Source organism: Phyllobates terribilis, unplaced genomic scaffold (assembly GCF_046119375.1).
Source record: "Phyllobates terribilis strain yellow unplaced genomic scaffold, ASM4611937v1 Scaffold_3__8_contigs__length_932513732, whole genome shotgun sequence".
NCBI classification, from domain to species: domain Eukaryota; kingdom Metazoa; phylum Chordata; class Amphibia; order Anura; family Dendrobatidae; genus Phyllobates; species Phyllobates terribilis.
In genome coordinates, this window is record NW_027362763.1 from 907,060,746 (window position 1) to 907,083,680 (window position 22,935).

Here is a 22,935-nt window from a genome sequence, read left to right on the forward strand (position 1 = left end):
GGCCCCCACTAACTGGTTAAACAAATCAGGAATCAATGGCAGTGGGTAAGGATTGCGTACAGTAATTTTATTAATCTCACGAAAGTCCAGACAAGGACGTAAACCGCCGTCCTTTTTTTTAACAAAAAAAAATCCAACAGCCACAGGAGACTTGGAAGGCCTAATGTGACCGGCGGCCAAGCTTGTCTGTATGTATTCCTCCAAAGCCTTTCTCTCGGGAATAGTAAGATTAAATAAACGACTTTTAGGAAGAGTCGCTCCAGGGACAAATTCAATGGTACAATCATAGTCTCTATGGGGAGGCAATATTTGTGACTCCTCCTCAGAAAAAACTCTCCAAAAATCCTGAATGGGTACAGGTAATTCCCCTTTTTCCACCGCAGCAATACGTCCGTTGCAACACTTGTCATAACACTTAGGGCTCCAGGACTTAATTTCATTGGTAGACCAATCCAGTACAGGATTGTGCAATTTTAACCAGGGTAACCCCAAAATTACTGGAGAAGGCAAATTATTTAATACCACCAAATCCAAATTTTCTTGATGAACACCATTAATAGTGAGGGGAAATTCACAGACCTTGTGAGTAACACTCTTCAAGGGGGAGCCATCGACAGAAACCACAGCAATAGGGGGATGACAAAGGTTTGGGTTTTAATTTAAGTTTTTCAAGAATCCCCCATCAATCACATTCAGAGTAGAACCACAATCCACAAATATCTGAAATTCAATTAATTCTTCCTGAGCAGTGGTAGTAGCAGAAAGAAATACCCCCTTAGAATTTAAACAGGCAATACGGGCGTAACTGACCTTTTTTTTTCTTTGTTCATACGAAGTACACAGTTCTTAATAAAATTATCAGATTTTCCGCAATAAAAGCACAAACCTTCAGAAGATCTGCGGTCTTTTTTCTGAGAGCGGGGTGCCATCGCCCCGATCTCCATTGGCTCTCCAATGTCAGTACAGACCCTCTCAAGACTCGGAGCTGACATGGCAGAGGATTTACTTTCATTAACCCTTGCACGCAGTCTCTTGTCCACCCGTATAGCTAATTGCATAGCCTCCTGCAAGTTTCCAGGTGTGGGATAAGCAATCAGCAAATCCTTAACCCTTTCACCTAGCCCCGCAAGAAACAAACTTTTCAAAGCTGAATCGTTCCACCCCACCTGGGCAGACCACCGACGGAAGTGCGAACAATATTTTTCCACATTACCTGATCCCTGCCTCAAATGTCTTAATTCAGTCTCAGCTGATGAGACACGATCAGGATCATCATACAACAAACCCAAAGCAGAAAAAAAACTTTCCACTGATCTAAAGCATGGATCACTAGGTTGGAGAGAAAAGGCCCATCCCTGAGGTTCTTTGCGCAAAAGTGACATTATGAACCCTATGCGCTGTGATTCATCACCAGAGGATCTGGGTCTCAAACAAAAATACAATAAACAAGCATTTTTAAAGGAAAAAAAATTCCTGTTGATCACCAAAGAATAAATCAGGCAAACGAACCTTTGGCTCCACAAAATGTGCTCCAGAACAGCTACTCACGTGTTGTTGGAGCTCGGCCACCTCCAGAGAGAATCCCTGCAGGCGTTGAGCCAAATCCTGAACCGACACCATGATGGAAACTGGAAGTCTTTCCTTAGAGATATTTTTGGGCTGGACTTACTGTTATGATCTGCTACAAGCACTAAGGAAAGAAAGGAGATCTGTCCCTACAATAGAACTAAGCTAGATCCCTACGATGTAACGGGGAACCTGATCCTGCGATCAGACCCGCTAAAGTCTTCGGCTAGTCTGTACGAAGACCTATAGATGCAAGGGAGGTATCCCTACAAGAACTAGGGACTGGGATAAAGTTGGGCACCTCCTAGCAGAAATTGTAGCAGTAAAAGACAAACACACAACATAGAACATAAAGGTCCGAAGACCAAGCTAAACAGACTGAGAAAGGTAACTAAGCCCAGGCTAACTTAAGAGTAGAAATTACAATGAAGTCCAGCAAGGCCAGGAGGGCGGAGCAGGATTAAATAGGCAAACAAGGTCATGTGACCAGCAAGATAGAAAAAACCAAACAGGAGAGTTCTAACACCTCCAGCACCATAAACATTGTTACACTTATGAGCTCTCATGCACTCAACTATGATTTAAATATGCCAGAAAATATGGTTTTAAGGGATTCTGTTATCAGCTGACCCTGATCCCCTTCACTTGACAATGACATTTGCATTAGCTCATTAGATACTTCAATACAAAAGATAGGGACGGGATCCGACCATTGTGACTATGTATATGTATAGTTTCCTGAAACAATAGGAAGTGAGAGCCTAAAACAGCCCCAGTGGCCAGTGTGAAATTGAAAGTTTTTTTTTATTATTTTTAGTACGGATTGTGATATTTAAAAAAACATTTCCAGTTTTTTAAAAAATATATATTCAACACAAAACTTTATTTAAATAATTGTTCATTTTCAGATTAGAGCTTCCCTTTAACATTCTTTACTGATAAGTTTACATGGTCCATAAATAAGACATTGTGAGTAAATCTGTCTCCGTAAGTCTGGAGTCTATTCTGCCTCAGTGATTGACAGTCTTCTGTATCTGTAAAAGTTAAGAGGGGACATTTCATAAAAAGCTATAGAATATAAGCTTTAGTGCCCCCAGCGCTGTAATAGGGCTCTGTTGTAAATTCAACCCTGGGGCCCATGAATTTACTCCATTGTACAGGGCAGCATGCTCATTCTGACAGGTCCACTATTAGCACATACCATTTAAGCAACATATTCACTTGCGAATTAGAGAAGGTAAAATCATAACATGACTATGCTTATGAGTTCAATACAGAAACATTATAGTGAAAAGGTTACCAGGGGTAAATTCTCCTTTGCCTTAAATGCCTTCTCAGTTCCAGTCAAATAGTGTTCCAATTGTGGGTGATATGGTTTTCAATCTAGAACATTTTGTAATATTTTGGTTGTGGACAGTATGACGCTTATTTCCTTTTTCTATCGATTTAAGCAGTATGTTCTCCCACAACATCACAGCAAACAAAAATTGCAGTTTACTAGAAACTAGATCACTTTGATAATTCTGGTTACACTATTACAGTTAACAAATAATTACTTACAAGTCAGAAGCCAGATTAAAATCATTACAGTTGTGTTAATAATTGAGTGCCATTATTTCTTGAAAAGCTATTTAGTATCAAACCACACAGTAAAGGTATTAAAATCAAAAAGACATACTAGGAAAATTCACAGAAACATTTTAATAGTTTAAGGGTATGTGCACACGATGCAGAAATGAAGCAGAAAATTTCTGCATCATTTCTGCATCTCCCTGGCAGAAAAAACGCATGCAGATTGTGCATGCGTTTTTCCTGCGGAATACATGCGGATTCACATGCGTTTCCACATGCGTTTCCGCATGTGGATTGACAAGCGCTTTCCAGGCGATTTTAGCATCACTTGGAAAGTGCTTGTGACAACTAGGTCACACTATATAAATCCATGCAAACAGCATGGATTTATATAGTGTGACCCGAGAGAATGGTAAAAATAAAAAATAAATGTATACTTTACCCTCCGATGGCCCGCGCTGTCCTGCTCACTCCGTTCTTCCTCGCCGGCAACTTTGAATTGAAAGACCTGCCGACGTCAGCGTCACGTGACCCGTCACATGACTCTGACGTTAGCGCAGGTCCTTCAACTCACTGCCAAGTGCCGGGAACCAAGCAGGAGCGGTGCGTGGGCCGACAGAAGGTAAGTATATATTTATTTTTTATTTTATTCTTGTTTTTACAGTTTCTATGGTACCTGGGTGTGGAGGAGAGTCTCATCTTCTCCCCACTTGGGTACCATCCGCACATTAGAACGCGCCAATAGCGCAAGTACAAATGCAGTCTTGCGGAATTGGCGCGTTCTAATGCAAGTCAATGACATGCTACGGATTTTTTAGCGCAGCGTTTATGCTGCGGAAAAATCCGCATCATGGGCACAGCACATGCGGATTTCAATTGGGGAACATTGCTGCCCTTCTACCATGCGTTTTTAATGCGTTTCCGCGGCGTTTACGCAACTGCAAAAACGCCGCAGAAACGCATTAAAAACGCATCGTGTGAACTCAGCCTAATACAAATCTTCTATTTCTTCTCATCTTTCTTAACCTCTATGTAAAAAATATGCTCCCCGACTTCAGAGGCGCACCACGCATGACCGGAAACCATCTTCTGAACTTCCGTTCACCCGGCTACAGAGGCGCAGTGACACTGCCGAAATGAGTGGCTGTATGTGCGAGATCTGCATGAGGTGGAGATGACACCAACTCGTGCAAATTAAGTTATCACGCCCACAGGGGCATCATAACATGGAAAGAGGACTGACTAGTCTGGGAAAACTAACGCCCCATTAACTAGTCAAAGCCCTAATTAGTATAGGAAACAAGGACCTTATAAATGCTTTTTTAAGCATTTATTTAATTGAATAACGTTATACAGGACTGGTTAGGCAGGGTAGGCAGAGAATTTAGTCATACATAGAATGGTGGTGGGTTGAGGGGCTTGGGGGACCCGACAGGTTCCCTTTCAGGAATATGTAGTAATAGTATATGTAAATAACATAGGGTACTTAGCTGACACTATTTTGATCAAAAGACTGTAAAAGTCACCTCACTGTGACAAGGTGTACCCAATCAGGATGGACCCTAACTCTTGCAGTTCACCTCGCTATATGTCAGCAGACCTCAAAATAGACGGGGGGCAGAGCAGGACCCAGACCTGCCTGTTGTGAACAGTGTGGCTGTCATCTTGTGCTGATCATACACTAAAGTGTAAGCAGATTAATCTTACAATCTGCAATTGATAGAAGCGACCCCAGTGATGTGGTATTAAATGATGGACCAACAGAAGCTACAATATAAACTTATAGAAAGCAAATACAAGTTAGACTGCCATATGGGTCTTTTGCTAATGTGTAGTACTACAAGTAGCTCCTTGTGATTTATCCACCCTTACAGAAATATCTCATCAAGAAACATCTTATCAATTATGACTAAGCATCAAACTCATAACAAGCGATTAAACTGCTGAGGAGAAAAACCTTATCTATGGTAACGTCATCATACTGAACCATGAAAAGCACAATAACATTTTTTCCAAGAAAATAAGATTTAGATGCATTACATCATAAAGCTGAGTCAAGGACAGGTGAAATATTACACCTGCATCAATAGGTCAACAAATCTCACAGGAGCCCTGCAATGTTCTGGAGCTTATAGTTCATTAGATTACACTTTTGCTCTTATTGCTTTTACAAAGGATTTTGTCAATTATGCAGATGTATATAATGGATAATGTGTGAATAGTTAATTGATGACAACAAACCACCTTAACACAGTATGACCGCACTGCCTGCTATATATTTACTCAGTATATGCTAAATGCTGAATTGGGACAGAACAAATGAATTAACAATCATGCTGCTCCCATCAGTACTCGCTTTCTCGTGTAACTAGGCCAGTAAATGAGTGTTGATCAACTTGTATATAGCTAATCGTGCTGGTTAACATGCTAAGATTGGCCTTTCTGTATGCACCTTTAACGCTTCAATGACCGCCGATATGCCTTTTCACGGCGGTCATTAAGGGTACTTATTTCTCAGCGCCGCTCTTTCACAGCACTGAGGAATAATAGTATAGCGCCGCCCGGTGGTGGCAATTCCTGCGGGTGTCAGCTGTATGTCACAGCTGACACCCTGCAGCACCAGCCCTGGCTGGTTTTGAAGCCGATTGGGGCCAATTAACCCCTTAAATACCACTGTGAATCGTGACAGCGGTATTTAAGTTGTTACAAGGGGGTCACAAGACCCCCTTAGTAACCATCGGATCCCCACGATGAGAATCGCAGGTCCCAATTTTTACTATGGTACCCTGAGGTCATGCGATAATCTCAGGGTATGGTGGCCTGTGAGATCCAGCAATAAGCTGGGTCTCACAGGCTGAGTTAGTGAAGCACTGACTGCTCTCATCTACTGCAGTACACGAGTACTGCAGTGCATGAGACCAGAAATCAAAGTGAAAATTATACATGTCCCACAGTGGGACTAAGTGAAAAAGTAAAAAATAGTGAAATAAATGATGTAAAAAAGTAAAAAAACAAAACAAAAAAGGGCATACAAATCACGAAAAGCCGTTTCGCTACACAAAACGCAGCGTTAGTGATAAAATGAAAATGAACAAAACAAAGTACACATAATTGGTATTGTTGCGTCCAGAATGACCCGCTCTATAAAACTGGCACGTTATTTATTCTGTATGGTGAATGCCGTGAAAAATAAAAAACACGCCAAAAATGCCGCTTTTTCATCATACTGACTCACATAAAAGTGAATAAAAAGCGATCAAAAGTCATATGTAAAGAAAATTGTACAAATAAAAACACCAAACCGTCACAAAAAACACAAGCCTTAATATGGCTTATTTATCAAAAAAATAAAAAAGTTACAGCTCTCAGAATATGATGATGCAAAAACAAATTCATTTTTGTAACGTATTGTTTTAAGTCTGTAAAAATATCAAAGCTTAAAAAACAATATAAATCTGGTATAACTGTAATCATACCAACCCGTTGGACAAATCTGTCTTATCACTTTTATCGCATGGTGAATGGTGCAAAAAATAAAAAATACAAACAATAACTGAATTGCTGGATTTTGTTCATTCTGTGTCTGAAAACTCTGAATAAAAAGTGATCAAAAAATATTATGTACCCCAAAATGAGAATGCCAAGAGTGTGCAAAGCAGTCATCAAAGCAAAAGGTGGCTACTTTGAAGAACCTAGAATATAAGACATATTTTCAGTTGTTTCACACTTTTTTGTTAAGTATATAATTCCACATGTGTTAATTCATAGTTTTGATGCCTTCAGTGTGAATGTACAATTTTCATAGTCATGAAAATACAGAAAATCTTTAAATGAGGTGTGTCCAAACTTTTGGTCTGTACTGTAGCTCTCTGGTTTAAGGGCATAAGAATTAAAAGTTTGAAAATTGTGACATTTTCAAAATTTTCCCCAAATTTCTGATATTTTCACAAATAAACGCAAGTCATATCAAAGACATTTTACCACTATCATGTACAATATGTCATGAAAAAACATTCTCAGAATCAGTGGGATCCATTGAATCATTCCAGAGCTATTACCTCATAAAGTGACAGTGGTCAGAATTGTAGTTGGTCATTAAGGACATAATTGACTCGGTCACTAAGGGGTTAAGGGATTTTCAGATTTCAGAAAACCCCTGTTCACTGGCTACAGTTTGTGTTTGAAAAAAAAAACTGCTTTAGGGTATGTGCACACGATGCAGAAATGAAGCAGAAAATTTCTGCATCATTTCTGCATCTCCCTGGCAGAAAAAACGCATGCAGATTGTGCATGCGTTTTTCCTACAGAATACATGCGGATCCACATGCAGATTCACATGCGTTTCCGCATGCAGATTGACAAGCGCTTTCCAGGCGATGTTAGCATCACCTGGAAAGTGCTTGATAACTAGGTCACACTATATAAATCCATGCAAACAGCATGGATTTATAGAGTGTGAACCGAGAGAGTGTATATACTTACCTCCGATGGCCCGCGCTGTCCTGCTCACTCCGTTCTCCCGGCTGCCGGCAACTTTGAATTGAAAGACCTGCCGACGTCAGCGTCACGTGACCCGTCACATGACTCTGACGTCACCGCAGGTCCTACAACTCACTGCAAGTGCCGGGAACCAAGCGGGAGCGCTGTGCGGGCCGACAGAAGGTAAGAATACATTATTTTTTATTTTATTCTTCTTTTTACAGCTTTTTTAATGGTACCTGGGTGTGGATGAGACTCTCCTCTCCTCCACACCCGGGTACCATCCGCACATTAGAACGCACCAATTACGCAAGTACAAATGCAGTCTTGCGGAATTGGCGCGTTCTAATGCAAGTCAATGGCGGCGAAATCGCCGCGTTTCCGCAAAATTAATTGACATGCTGCGGATTTTTGACCGCAGCGTTAACGCTGCGGAAAAATCCGCATCATGGGCACAGCACATGCGGATTTCCATTGGGGAACATTGCTGCCCTTCTACCATGCGTTTTTCATGCGTTTCCGCGGCGTTTACGCAACTGCAAAAACGCCGCGGAAACGCATGAAATACGCATCGTGTGAACACAGCCTTACTCACCCTTCCAGCTCCATCACTGAGTCTCTGCCACTACTGGTGTTTCTTATTGTCTGCAAAGCTGACATTACATCAGCTGTGCTGCAGCCAACAAATAAGCTCAGCAACTCTGCCCAAGTTGATAGCACGAGCTGCTGAGCTCACTGACTGGCTGTCAGCATGACGCTACAGACAAAAACAGACGCAGAGAGCAGCAGCAGAGACTCAGCGCTGGATGGCTTTCTAAATTGCAATATCATATACATTAGTTACACATTTCCTTAAAAAATCTTCAGTCCTATTTTGTATTATAACAAAGGTTGAAAAGTCAACGGGCTTATTTTAGAATCTAATATTAGAAAAATACAATTGTTGCATGCACGCCAATGTGGTATATAAAGGCTATACAAATTACCATGAATTCTTGAAATCCTGGGGGAATGTTACTTGGGTCGACCAGTAATCTGTGCTTCCACAATCATGAGATGCAACAGCTTTCAGACACACAAAACGATGACAGGGTCCCAGAATGCAGTTAATCACAGTTGTTTAATTCAAGTTCCAGTCCAGCACACAAAATCTGTACTCTCGGCAACGGGCTTCCAGTACAATTAAGATGATCACTTTACAGTCAGAGAAGCTCAGCACCTCCATCAAGCCGGGGTGGAGGTTTGCATCCTTCCAGCTTACTCTCCATGCCAAGACTGACTTTTACCAATCTTTTTGGGGCAGGTCTAACCACTTCCCCCAACTGTAACTTGTTAACCCCTCTAGATGCTGGATGCGTTAAAAGGCACCCGTACAATTCCTACCCGTCACACAATGATAGCAAATGGATCAATAACTTATCTTTGTAACTGAAGATACAATTACACGAGATGCTAATTGCTCATTCTGCCTCCCAAAAATCGGAATAAAATAAATGTTATGTATCTAAAAATAGTACCAAAAAAAGTTCAACTCTTCCCTACAAAAAACAAAATGGAAAAATTATAGCTTTCAAACTGTGTTGATGCAAAAAACTTTAACAAAAAAATTTTCTTTTTAGTTTGTAATAGTAGCAAAACCTAAAAGTTGATATAAATAGAAAAACGCATTTCAGACAAAATCACTAATGGAGCATTCACCATAATGAGGAAGATGGAGTCGCTTTGGATTCTCTCTGGCCTATGATCCATTGGTGTCCGTATTTTTAAGAATGCACAAAAGTGTAGTCGACCACAGTTTTGTGGACCACTGAAAAGACAGACCCCGCTGAACAGAGGCCAGAGAGAGTCCAGAGTCACTCTGCCTACCTCATTATGGTGAATGAATCTATCAGGTGTTCTGTCTGAGTCACGTAGTTCAGAGATTTAGATGGAAACCCTGATGTAAGCGCTCAGCGTAGAGCACAGGAAAAATGTGACCCACACCTTAAAGAAGCACACCCATCAAAATTTTTACTCTCTTAATATATTGCAGTCATTATATTATATAGCACTGTGACACTTGGTAGTGTGTCGGAAGGGAGATATGTGTCACTGAGACTCTTAGCCTCAGTGATGTGAAAACATGGAAGTTTCTCCTGCCCATTAGATGCAGAGAGAGTTAACAGGACCACGTTTACAAGGAAATGTTTTTAATGGATAACGAAGTGCAGGGTGGGACATTATCTACCCTATCTCCAATCCAGGGAGTGTCTGGGCTTTAAATAGCCAGCCCTGACACTCAGGTGTTTTCAGTACCTGGGGAAATTTTGCTCCAGAGAGGAGCTCACACGTGCTGTGCTGAACCGTGAGAGAGTAATTGTAAGTGGCCAGACCTTGGCCCGAGATATGGACTGTGCTGCAAGTTTTGTATTTTGTTCTGTCTCTTTAGCCGAATAGGCTGTGTTTTCTTTATGGACTCCAGGGAAGTTTATGCCTGCTAAATAAACTAACCCCAAAATTTAAAGAGACAGTATCCTGTGTTTACCTCCGTATACAGCCGAGCTTGTCACTTTACCACAGTACTTATAATTGATAATTTTACCCTTCTACCCAGTTAATTCTTCACTTTTCCATTAGGTCTATGACATCTTGTGATTAAAAACAGGCTATCTGAATCCTTCTAAGCTCTAGGTAGAAACAGGAAGTCTCTTTTCCCTACATGAGTCATAGCTGTACAAGTCCCCGGCAGGGGGAGGAGCAGAGCAGCTGAGTCAGGAGTTGAAGAGGGGGGTGACTTCCTGTTTCTACATAGAGCAGAGAAAAGAGAAAAAATAACTGGATAGAAAGGCAGAATTAGCAATTGTAAGTACACAGTGCTATATAATATGATGTTAAGAGGATAAAAACTTTGATGTGAGTGCTTCTTTAAAAGAGATCCAAATTATTATGAGCTCCAAAATGGTATCAATAAAAGCTTCATGTCAAAGTACAAAAATAAACTTAGCAGCTCACCCAAAGTTTTTCTGATTTTTGTAGCCAAAGTTTCAAATAAAAAAGGATGCATGGATGATGGGTGGCAGCAATACTGTAAATAGCAACGTTTTTAATTCAACAATCCAAAGATTTAAATGACATCTTTATTCCAAAAATATTGAAACCATGATGAAAAATTGAAGATGAAAAATGGGAAGGGAGAGAGGTAGTGATGAGCGAGTATGTTCGGTTAACCCTTTCGGCGAGTATGCTCGGGCGAGTACCGAGTATCTTCAGCGTGCTTGGTGATATGTTTGAATCACTCCCGTGTGCATGATTTGTGACTGTTTGACAGCTTTAATACATGTGAGGAATGCTTAGGAAATAGACATTCCTCACATGTATTAAAGTTGTCAAACAGTCGCAAATCATCCACACGGGAGTGATTCAAACATATCACCGAGTACGCTGAAGATACTCGGTACTCGCCCGAGCATACTCGCCGAAAGGGTTAACCGAACATACTCGCTCATCACTAGAGAGAGGGTAATATATTCACATAAAGAGGTGATGCATTTCTAACAGCAAGGGTTCTTAATGAAAGCCTATTATAAATGATAGCCATGCATACTTATACTCTCATCTGTGGCAGGAAAGGAAGTGGAGAACAATCATAGAAATTATCCAATATATATAATGACCATCATTTCAATATGATTCATCAATGTAAATACATCAGATCTGCTTTGAAATTAAGACCTACTGGTACACGATTTTCTATGGTAAAAATGCAGCGTACTTTGCACGTTAGGAGTGCTTGCCTCCAATCATCGCCTCTGACAGGTCTGTTAACTCTGTCCATTCCCAAAGCACTGACGTGTGTTAAATCACCTGTGTGGGTTTCTAGGAAATGTTGGGGTGCTCCTGACAGAGACCTTTTTTCTAAATGTGTTCTGAGCGTTTTTTTCAGTTTTCTGGTACTTCTGCCAGTATATTATTTTTTGCACACATGGCAATTAATAACGTAAACAGCATATGGTGTATTGTAGTTTATAAATGAATTAATATTATAGGTTTTATTAGTTGTATAGGAAATTGTTTGATTGGTTTTGTTTACATATTTGCCTACAGTGCATTGTGGTGTTGCAATGACTCTATAGTTAGCCATGTATCTTTGGGTTTGTCATGAAGTGTACAAACTTGGTATCAATGGAAATACCCCGTCAAGCCACAAACATGATGGCATTCTCAATTATTTTTGCCAAATTTTCATCCTGATAAAGAATAGGAAGGTGATGTTAAAGGGAACCTGTCACCATGAAAATGCCATCCAGTCTGCAGGCACCATGTTACAGAGCAAGGGGAGCTGAATAGATTTTGGTCCTGTGGGCGGTCCTATCAGTGACTGGAAATCCCAGAAAGAGCAAAAGATTAAATTAAAGCAGAGGCTATACTTAATCTGTTCACACAAAACTATATATAAGTCTACCCAGCTTCTCCTGCTCTATAATGTGATGCCTCTGTGAGGCCCTCCCTGAGAAATGGGGTTACTCGGAGCCGGGTCGGTGTAGGGGTAGCGGGGAAGGCAGTCGTGGCCTGGACCCGGTCCGTGCCCAGGGCTATCACATAAAAGGATTTTAATGGGCTTTCAGGTAAGAGTGGTATTTTTTGACTACGCCACCTGCGGTTTCCGGTGATGGGCACCGGCGCTGCTTCAGTCCACTGAGGCTGGTGTTACGGGCAGCTAAGATGGAACGGCTCCCCACAGGCGGAGCAGGCCTCAGGGCAGTGTGAGGAGGAATGGTGGGTGCAGTGCCGCGCAGGAAATAACGAGCTGAAACGGTGTATGAAGTCACCCGGGTCTTTACTCACTTGGGATGAACTTTCAGCAGCAAAGCTTCTCTTTGCTACTCGTGGTGTACTGCGGCCACTGGGAAGGGGGGTTCAGCACTTTCCAGGTAGATCAGGAGCACTTGTCGAGACCCCTCTGGTGTGTGTTTCTCTCCTTGGTAGGTTGTTCTCCCACTAAGTCTTCTCCTGACTGTGTGTGGTTAGAACAAGGTGTAAGGCCGGGTCCTACTGGATAAACGCAGTGTAAGAGATACAGGTGGCGTAGGTCACTCCGTCCGTATCCCTCTGGGATCCACTAAGCCTCCGGGCTTTTCTGACTGAGACGTGAAGTAACAAAGTCAGATATCGGGGGCCGGTCACCCCTCTTGCAGCAGGAATCCCTCTCACTAGGCCAGAATAAAGAATGCAGGTGGCGTAGGCCGCTCCGTCCGTATCCCCCTGGGATCCTTTTGCCAGTGCTCCCCTCCAGGCCTTCTTAGGCAAGGACCTTGACCGGGTAGAGACAGTGGTTAATTCTGACCCGCTCCTCGTCTCAAGGCCAGAGAACGAGGACCGTGTATCTTCAGTCGGCTGCGGCCTTAAGCTGGACTCTGGCGGGTGACCACAATCAAAGACGAAGACCACAATCACAGACGAAGATCACAATCAAAGACCTTGAACTTAAGATGGCCGTAGATTAAATATGAATGAATAAGTGTTTCCTAAAAGTGTGTCCTCCACTCTCACCCACTACATGGTTCCCCCTATCTTTGGTTCCCCCCCATCTCCTCTATCCCGGGCCGGGGCAGCACCCTGGTGCATATAGGCCCCCTTCAGGACAGGAGTGGTGTAGTGTTGAGTGGTGAAGTGGGGTCCTGAGAGATGCTCCATCCTTACCTGGAAGAGGAGATACCACACCTCGATCTGAGGTGCAGTACCCCTGTGGCGACTGAACCCTCAGGGGCGCCACACCTCCATCTTCATGGTGACAGGTTCCCTTTAAATACTAGCAAAATTGTATAATGATTACACCAGTGCCCCTAATCGAGGAATAGGGAAATCAATGCTGACCCATTGATTACTGGAGATATTTTACGGTTCTACGCACCCCAAAATTGTTAGACAATGACCAGTGTAAAACATACAAAAAATCTCTGCGCTATTTGTATTATAAAGACAGCTGCTTAAAAGGCAATACTGTACACCATGGACAACTACATAAAAGGCAGAAATATAATACAGTATATAAGCAACTAGAAGAAAGACAACTGCTTAAAAGACAATGGTCAATACCAAAGGCGACTGATTAAATGTCTTAAAGGGTACCTGTCACAAGGTTTTCCCCAAAAGTATGGCCACCACCATTAATGGCTCCTTTACATCATACTAGAATCCCCTCTGCAGATCCTACAAAAGAGCTTTTATTATACTCACAGATGGCACGGTCCGGTCCGATGGGCGTCTCTGGTCTTGATACAGTGCCTCCTCACTTCCTTCAATTGCCATCCTCCTTTTCTGCTTTGTGTGGATGACACATCCTATGTCATGCACATAGTGTCCCCCAATTGCACTCCTGCGCAGGCGTACTTCTCTCTGCCCTGCCGAGGGCCAAGTACTGTATTTCACATGCGCCAGGAAAGGCCAAAGAGCCCTAATGACCTGGAAGTAAAGCATGCTTATTCGCACTACAGTACTGTGCTCTGCCCTCGGCAGGGACGAGAGAAATACGCTTGCTCAGAAGCACGATTGGGGAACACTGTGGATGACGTAGGATGCGTCATCCACACGAAGCAGGGAAGAATGGCGATTAAAGGAAGAGAGGAGGATCCGGATCAAGACCAGAGATGCCCGTTGGACTGGACCACGCCATCTATAAGTATGTAAATTCTCTTTTGGGATCTTCAGAGTTGATTGGAGATTTTTTTTTACAGCATTCTAGTATGTTGTAAAAGAGGCCTTATGAGCTTTTGAGCATTTTTAAAAGCCCTCCCTACAAATTTTACTGCCTTTTCATATTATAATGGTTGAGCTTAACTATTGCCTCATTTCTTTATACTTAGTGAAACTAGTGGTACTATGCCATATTTTTAACTAAATGTATGTCTGGCACTAAAACCAGTCCATTCCTTATTTTGCATAGAAAACCTAGTTCACTTTTACAAGCATGTATCTACTAATTTACCATTACTAAACACTACAATTGGTCTTCTGTGTAGAGAGAGCTGCATTAACACCCTGCACTGTATAAGTCGACAATTGTCCTCTCACATGAGAATTCTTAATGATCAGAAAATCTCCTACTAGTTGCTTGAAAACTTACAAAGATTGCAGGATCTTAGCAGGCTGTTAAGAGGATTTATTTTCAATGAGTCTGGCGATTACCAGTAAAAGGATCGCAACTACTATGACGGTCCATGAGAGCTGAACACACTTTCTTATGCCTTATGCCTCAGCTGATGTAATATAAAACTTGACATAACTAACAGTTTTATCCCACTCAGTGGGTGTCTTATTATTTCCCATCTGAAACCTGTGCCCAACTAAATTAAAGAAATCTTCCCTTTTAAAACTAATGAGATCTATACGAGGTCGCATCCCATTTTGGATTGCCACTAAAATATTTTAAAGACCACAGATAAAACCTTTAACCGTTAACCTTTTCAAAAATGGTAATTTTTGGCCTATCGCTTAATTTTGTATTTATTTATTTATACTATTATTATTACATTTATTCATACTGGTTATCTATAAGTTGTACTAAGTGTAGAATAAAAAAGATAAAGATTTAATACAACATTGTTATATTCTTAGGAATAAGAACAATCCTAGATTTTCATGTTTGAACATCACTTGTGGATTTGCTGTGTAGTGCATTTATGGCTAGCAATGTGGTCTTATGTCCCATGTACTTAGCCATCCAATATACTGCTCTGACAGTAAGAAATGCTGTTTCATGTAACAGCTCTTATGTTACATTTATTAACCATGTGGAAGCCTTTTCTTTGAATTTCCATAATAGAAAATGATCTCATTTCACTAGGAAAGGCCGTGACTTTCTCAACAGTTTAGGTCTGACTCGAGGAATGACTCTTAAAATGAACAGGCTGCATGGCTAGTAAAACACCGCCGCCTATTTATAGTATTACCTTATACAACATTTCTGACCAACCACTCTACAAGGAACTAAAGAACAGCCCTGTTCACTTAAATTGAGCTATGCTGTATTTCACTGCCCACTTAGTGGCCAGGAGAGCTGGTGTGCAGAAAAAATACCGAAATGACCATGGTTCATTTACCCTCAGGATCTTGGCTGGGCTGAACATACTAGTTTTCTCAGTAGGACTCTTAGGCTGCGTGCACACGATGCGTTTTTCATGCGTTTATGCTGCGGAATTTCCGCAGCGGAAACGCATCAAAAACGCATGGTAATCCGCACCCCATGGTCCCCAATGGCATTCTGCAATGTCAATGCACATGCTGCGGATTTTTCCGCAGCGTTTCTGCAGCGCAAATAAATCCGCAGTATGTTCATTAATTTTGCGGAAGCGCAGCGGAAGCGCCGCCATTGACTTGCATTGAGACGCATAGAATCCGTGTCTGTACATTTGTACAAGTGGATTATATGCGTCTCTATGTGCGGATGGTACCCAGTTCTGGAGGAGAGAAGACTCTCATCCAGACCTGGGTACCATTGTACCTGTAAAAAAAAAGAATAAAATAATAAATAAAGTTTATATTCACCTGTCCGGCGGCCCCTGCAGCGCTTCTCCTTCCAGGACCTGAGATGACGTCGCGGTCATGTGACTGCAGGCTGTCTTGCGAGATGCTGGCAACCCGGAAGAAGCCAGGACGAGCGCGACAGCACACGCGGCGGGGCATCGGAGGTAAATATAGCTTTATTTTTTTATTTTTACGGTCACACTATATAAATCCATGTCGGTTGCATGGATTTATATAGTGTGACCTAGTTGTCAAGCACTTTCCAAGTGATGCTATCGCTTGGAAAGTGCTTGTCAGTCAGCATGCGGAAACACATGCGTTAACGCATGTGGGTACGCATGTGAATCCGCATGTATTCCGCATGTATTCTGCAGGAAAAACGCATGCACAATCTGCATGCGTTTTTTCTGCCAGGGAGATGCAGAAATGCTGCAGAAATTTTCTGCTTCATTTCTGCATCGTGGGCACATAGCCTTAGGCTCCTTTGGCAGTGGCTTACCTCCGTGAAACAAAAAGATTGGGCAGTCATAATCCAAATGCCCAATCCTTACTTCCGTTAACATTTTCCATCTGGGAGAGTCAGGAGGCCTCGTTCACATTAGTTGGTCCCAACAAAAACAACAAGCTTCACCCAATATACATCTAATATGTATGAACAGCTTAATACAACAAGGTCACAGAAGCTTAGCAGAATACAAGCTATTTGGAGTTGACTTTGGAGTGAATCGCTTTCCACTAGGGTACATTCCTAATGAGGTGATACAGAAATATCTACTTAGAAACTTATGATGATATGTATGTGTAATGCCCCAAAGTTGTTGTGTATGTGCCTTTAAGATGCAGCAGAGCTGACAGCTACCTCATTATGTTTGCACAATGTGTACATTTCCCTTTGCAGATAATGTGCATGATGATTCAGTACATAGAAGTGGTTTATATATGTCTAAAGTGATGTACTTATTATGTTCTGCTATCAGGAGGTTGCTAAAAGTTAACAAATCAGCCCTGCTTTCCATATATGGCCATAAGGTCACATGGTTAGACCACATGACCAGGTCCTGGGCTTAGCACCCAGAGAGAAGGAGACATTTTGTGGGAAAGTGTGTTGTTTAAGAAGAGATGAAGGTAAGAAAGCAGCTAAAGCTCCTGTATATGAGAAACCACAGCCTCAGCTGCAGGCAGTTGTGTGATAAAGACTGTGCATATAAGCAGAAGCTGGTACTCAGGAATCACTGGACCATTTATATATCTGCATGACTACATTGGGATGTAAGTGTGCTTGCTGCATTGGAATTGAATCTATGTTAAATCATCATTTTTCTGGATGTACCTGTGTATTCGTGCAACAAGTAAAGTTTATCAATAGCCTCTCCGGCCTCCCTGTTTTCTTGACTATTGGAGTGCACCATATTACAACACAGTACCAGGAAGGAGAGGTTAATTAAGTGTACCCTGGCATCACAAACTTCATTCTCTTTTATTTTTGTCCCTTGTGCCTGCCATAGCGAAGTGGTAATATTTGCACACCACATGGTGCGTGATCAATGGCAGAGTAGTGCATCACTGGCATTACATATATGCAATGATAAAGTGGACTCTCAGAATAATTTCATCGTACAGCCCAAGAAATTGCAGTCCAAGAATGCTATCAAACATCTTAAAGGGAATCTGTCAGTAGGATCAACCCTTCTATACAGACATGCAGGTCATAGGAAGCTGAATAAAATTATACTTTGATATCTGTGATCTGATATTTTATTCCAGAGAAATCCACGTTTTCCTTATATGTAAATAATCTGTTCCAGGCTGTGTGCCGAACACTGATCGGCATGAGAATCTTCCCCAGAGCCTATTTAAATTAATGGAGGTGTTACCAGTGTGAGACATGTAATGATTACCAATTTGATGTGTAATGGCTGCTCTCTGCTCTCCTGAACTCACTGCAGAGCTGTGTGTGATTATACCTGACACATCTGCAGGTTCCTCTCAGCTTTCTCTTCCATCTCACAGGCAGGCAGGGTTGTAATACAGCAGAGCTGTGTGAGCTGCAAAAAATGTGTTTGCAAGAAGACAAAGATCAGTACTACTGTTCTGTGTTATTTACATATCTCACACTGGTAACTCCTATTTAACCCCTTCCCGACATTTGAAGTATATATACATCATGGTTGAGAAGTACTTCATGACCAATGAAGTACTGTATATATACTTCATGGTGATCGCCCACTGAACAAAAAGTTGAATAAAATGTTATCAAAAAGACAAATGTAAATAAAAATTATATCGCTGAAAATGTCATCTTGTCCCGCAAAAAAACAAGCTGCCATACAGCTCCATCAGCGGAAAAATAAAAAAGTTATAGCTCTCAGAATAAAGCGATGCAAAAAGAATTTTTTTTTCTATAAAATAGTTTTTGTTGTGTAAAAACGCCAAAAAAAAAATATATATATAAATGTGGTATTGCTGTAATCATACTGATTCGAAGAATAAAGCTGCCTCATCAATTTGAACACATGGCGAACGGCATTTAAAAAAGCCTCAAAAAAGCAATTCCTAAATTGCTGGCTTTTGTTCATTCTGCCTCCCAAAAATCAGAATAGAAAGCGATTAAAAATGTCATGACCTAAAATGGTTCCAATAAAAATGTCAACTCGTCCCGCAAAAAACAAGCACTCACATGACTCCATCGGCAGAAATATGGAAAAATTATAGCTATCAAAATATAGGGATACTTGTTTTTGCAGTAAAAAGGGTCTTTTATTGTGTGACAGCCGCCAAACAGAATAAAACAATATAAATCTGGTATTACTGTAATCACACCGACCCGAAGAATAAAGTTGTCTAATCACTTATACTGCACGGGGAACGACGTAAAAAATAAATAAAACCAATTGTTGACCTACTACTGATTCTTTCATGCTGTCTCCCAAAGATTGCAGTAATGCTCGGCTCACATTTATCCAGTGCTCTGCGCTGAGCGCTTACACTGGGGTTTCTGTGTAAATCTCTGAATTACGTGATTCAGACGGAACCCCTAACGGAAGATTCCCTATAATGAGGCAGATGGAGACACTGTGGATTCTGTCTGGCCTTTGATCCGGCGGTGTCCGTCTTTTTAGACGTGCATAAAAGCGTAGTCCGCCACAGTTTTGTGCACTTCTGAAAAGAAGGACAACACTGAACAGAGGCCAGACGGAGTCAAGAGTAACTCTGCTGCCTCATTATAGTGAATGGATCCCTCGGGGGTTTCATCTGAATCACGTCACTTGGAGATTTCGATGGAAACCCCAAGGTAAGTGCTCCGCATAGAGCACAGGATTAATGTGATCAGAAACGTTATGTAAAATGTTCTCAATAAAAGCTTCAACTCAATCCACAAAAAAAGAAAGTCCCCACTCGGGTCCGCCATCTGTTAATGGAAATACAGTGGGCTTCCACATTATTGGTAGTAAAAAGGCTCTGGAAAATTGAAATGGCTCCTGGCCCCCCAAAAGAATTTCAGCAAATTCTCCCAAATCCAAAGGCACCCATCCCTTCTGAGTCCCAGTGTGTTTAAACCACATTTAGCGTCCACATGTGGGGTATTTCTACATTCATCAAAAATTGTGGCACAAATTTTGGTGCCATTTTTACCCAATTCCCAGTGTGGAAATGTAAAATCTGTAATGTAATTATTTTTTCTTCACTGCCTAATGGTATAAAATTCTGTGACACACTTGTGTCAATATGATCACTGCTCACCTGGATGAATTCATTGACAGGTGAAGTTTGTAAAATGGGGTCACTTAGGGGAGTTCTGCTTTTCTGGCACCTCAGGGGCTCTGCCAATGTGACGTGGCACCCTTCAAACCAGTCCAGAAAATCTGAACTTCAATATGGTGCTCCTTCCCTTCGGAGCTTTGCACTGTGCTTAAAAAGTACTCAGGGGTCCATTTTATTCTGTCACCCTTGTGAAAATAAAAAAATTGGATCTAAAAGAACATTTTTGTGGGAAAAATTAGATTTTTTATTTTCACGGCTCTACGTTATAAACTTCTGTGAAGCACCTGGGGTTCAAGGTACTCACCAGACATCTAGATAAGTTCCTTGAGGAGTCTAATTTCCAAAATGGGGTCACTTGTGGGGGGTTTAGACTGTTTAGGCACATCAGGGGCTCTCCAAACGCTACATAACATCCGCTAATGATTACAGAAAATTTTGCATTCAAAAAGTTAAATGGCGCTCCATCCCTTCCGAGCCCTGCATATGGGGTATCTGTGTGATCAGGAGAAATTGCACAACAAATTTTGGGGTCCTATTACCCTTGTGAAAATAAAAAAATTTGGATCTAAAGTAAAATATTTGTGCAAAAAAGTTAAATGTTCATTTTTTCCTTCCACATTGCTTCAGTTCCTGTGAAGCACCCGAAAGGTTTATAAACTTCTTGAATGTGGTTTTGAGCACCTTGAAGGGTGCAGTTTTTATAATGATATCACTTATGGGTATTTTCTGTCATACTGGCCCCTCAAAGCCACTTAAAATGTGATGTGGTGCCTAAATAAAATGGTTTTGTAAATATTGTTGTAAAAATGAGAAATTAGTTATTTATTAACTATTTTGTGTGATATACAGTGGGGAAAATAAGTATTTGATACACTGCAGATTTTGCAAGTTTCCCCACCTAAAAAGAATGGAGAGGTCTGTAATTTTTATCGTAGGTACACTTCAACTGTGAGAGACAAAATCTAAAAATAAAAAACAGAAAATCACATTGTATGATTTTTAAATAATTCAACTGCATTTTATTGCATGAAATAAGTACTTGATCACCTACCAACCAGCAAGAATTCTGTCTTTCACAGACCTGTTTTCTTTAAGAAGCCCTCCTACTCTGCACTCATTACCTGTATTAATTTCACCTGTTTCAACTCATTACCTGTATAAAATACACCTGTCCACACACTCAGTCAATCACACTCCAAACTCTCCATCATGGCCAAGACCAAATAAATGTTTAAAGATACCAGTGACAAAATTTTGGACCTGCACAAGGCTGGGATGTGCTACAGGACAATAGGTAGGCAACAATTGTTTGCACAATTAATAGAAAATGGAAGAAACAGAAGATGACTGTCAATCTTCCTTGGTCAAGTGGCTCCATGCAAGATCTCGCTTTGTGGGGTAAGGATGGTTCTGAGAAAGGTCAGGAATCAGCCCAGAACTACACGGGAGGAGCTTGTCAATGACCTGAAGAGAGCTGGGACCACAGTCTCAAACATTACCATTAGTAACACACTACGCCGTCATGGATTAAAATCCTGCAGGGCATGCAAGGTGCCCCTGCTCACGCCAGCACATGTCCAGGTCCATTTGAAGTTCGCCAATGGCCATCTGAATGATCCAGAGAAGGCATGGGAGAAAGTCATATGGTCAGATGAGACCAAAATAGAACTTTTTGGTGCCAACTCCACTCGCTGTGTTTGGAGGAAGAAGAAGGATGAGTACAACCCCAAGAACACCATGCCAACCATAAAGCATGGTGAGCCAAACATCATTCTTAGGGGGTGTTTTTCTGCAAAGGGGACAGGACAGCTGCATTGTGTTGAAGGCAGGATGGATGGGGTCGTGTATCGCTTGATTTTGGCCAACAACCTCCTTACCTCAGTAAGAGTATTGAAGATGGGTCATGGCTGGGTCTTCCAGCATGAAAATGACCCAAAACACACAGCCAGGGCAACTAAGGAGTGGCTCTGTAAGAAGCATTTCAAGGTCTTTGAGTGGCCTAGCCAGTCTCCAGACCTGAACCCAATAGAAAATCTTTGAAGGGAGCTGAAAATCAATGTTTCCCAGCAACAGCCTCAAAACCTGAAAGATCTGGAGAAGTTCTGTATGGAGGAGTGGGCCAAAATCCCTGCTGCAGTGTGTGCAAACTTGGTCAAGAACTACAGGAAACGTCTGACCTCTGCAATTGCAAACAAAGTTTTCTATGCCAAATATTAAGTTCTGTTTTTCTCTTGTATCAAATACTTATTTCATGCAATAAAATGCAAATTAATTATGTAAAAATCTAAATAATTTTTTTCTCACAAATAAACGCAAGTCATATCAAACAAATTTTACCACTATCATGAAGTACAATGTGTCACGAAAAACTTATCTCGGAATCAGTGGGATCTGTTGAAGCGTTCCAGAGTTATTACCACATAAGTTGACACTGGTCAGAATTTTAAAATTTGGCCTGGTCATGAAGGTGAAAACATGCATAAGGCTATGTGCCCACGATGCAGAAATGCTCAGAATTTTTTCCTGAGCGTTTCTGCATCTCCCTGGCAGAAAAAACGCATGCGGATTGTACATGCGGATTGTACATGCGTTTTCCTGCCAGGGACAAGCGGATGTGAAGCGTTCTTCACATGCATTTCCGCATGCGGGTTGACAAGCGCTTTCCAAGCGATTTTAGCATCACTTGGAAAGTGCTTGACAACTAGGTCACACTATATAAATCCATGCAAACGGCATGGATTTATATAGTGTGACCCGAGAGAGTGGTTAAAAATAAAAAAATAAATGTATACTTACCCTCCGATGGCCCGCGCTGTCCTGCTCACTCCGTTCTACCTTGCCGGCAGCAGTGGATTGAAAGACCTGCCAACGTCAGCGTCGCGTGACCCGTCACATGACTCTGACGTCAGCGCAGGTCCTTCAGTCCATCGCAAAGTGCCGGGAAGCAAGGAGGAGTGCAGCGCGGGCCACCAGAAGGTAAGTATACATTTATTTTTTATTTTATTATTTTTTTTACTGCTTTTTCAATGGTACCTGGGTGTGGATGAGACTCTC

General features: G+C 41.6%; 1 protein-coding gene across 15 annotated transcripts in view; it reads right to left on the bottom strand.

Moving 5' to 3' along the window:
* The window catches only part of LOC141257787 (uncharacterized), a 1,010,546-nt gene that overhangs the window by 253,671 nt on the left and 733,940 nt on the right, over window positions 1-22,935 (bottom strand). For 4 of the 15 annotated variants that reach the window (XR_012318105.1, XR_012318103.1, XM_073672773.1 and 1 more), the window contains one exon: window positions 18,084-18,164. The exons of the other annotated variants lie outside the window; for them this stretch is intronic. Coding sequence is in view for 2 of the 4 variants with exons in the window: in XM_073672773.1 (XP_073528874.1) it covers window positions 18,084-18,164 (81 nt within the window). In the remaining 2 variants the exon portion in view is untranslated. The remainder of the gene's footprint in view (window positions 1-18,083; window positions 18,165-22,935) is intronic. 15 annotated transcript variants of the gene reach the window in all.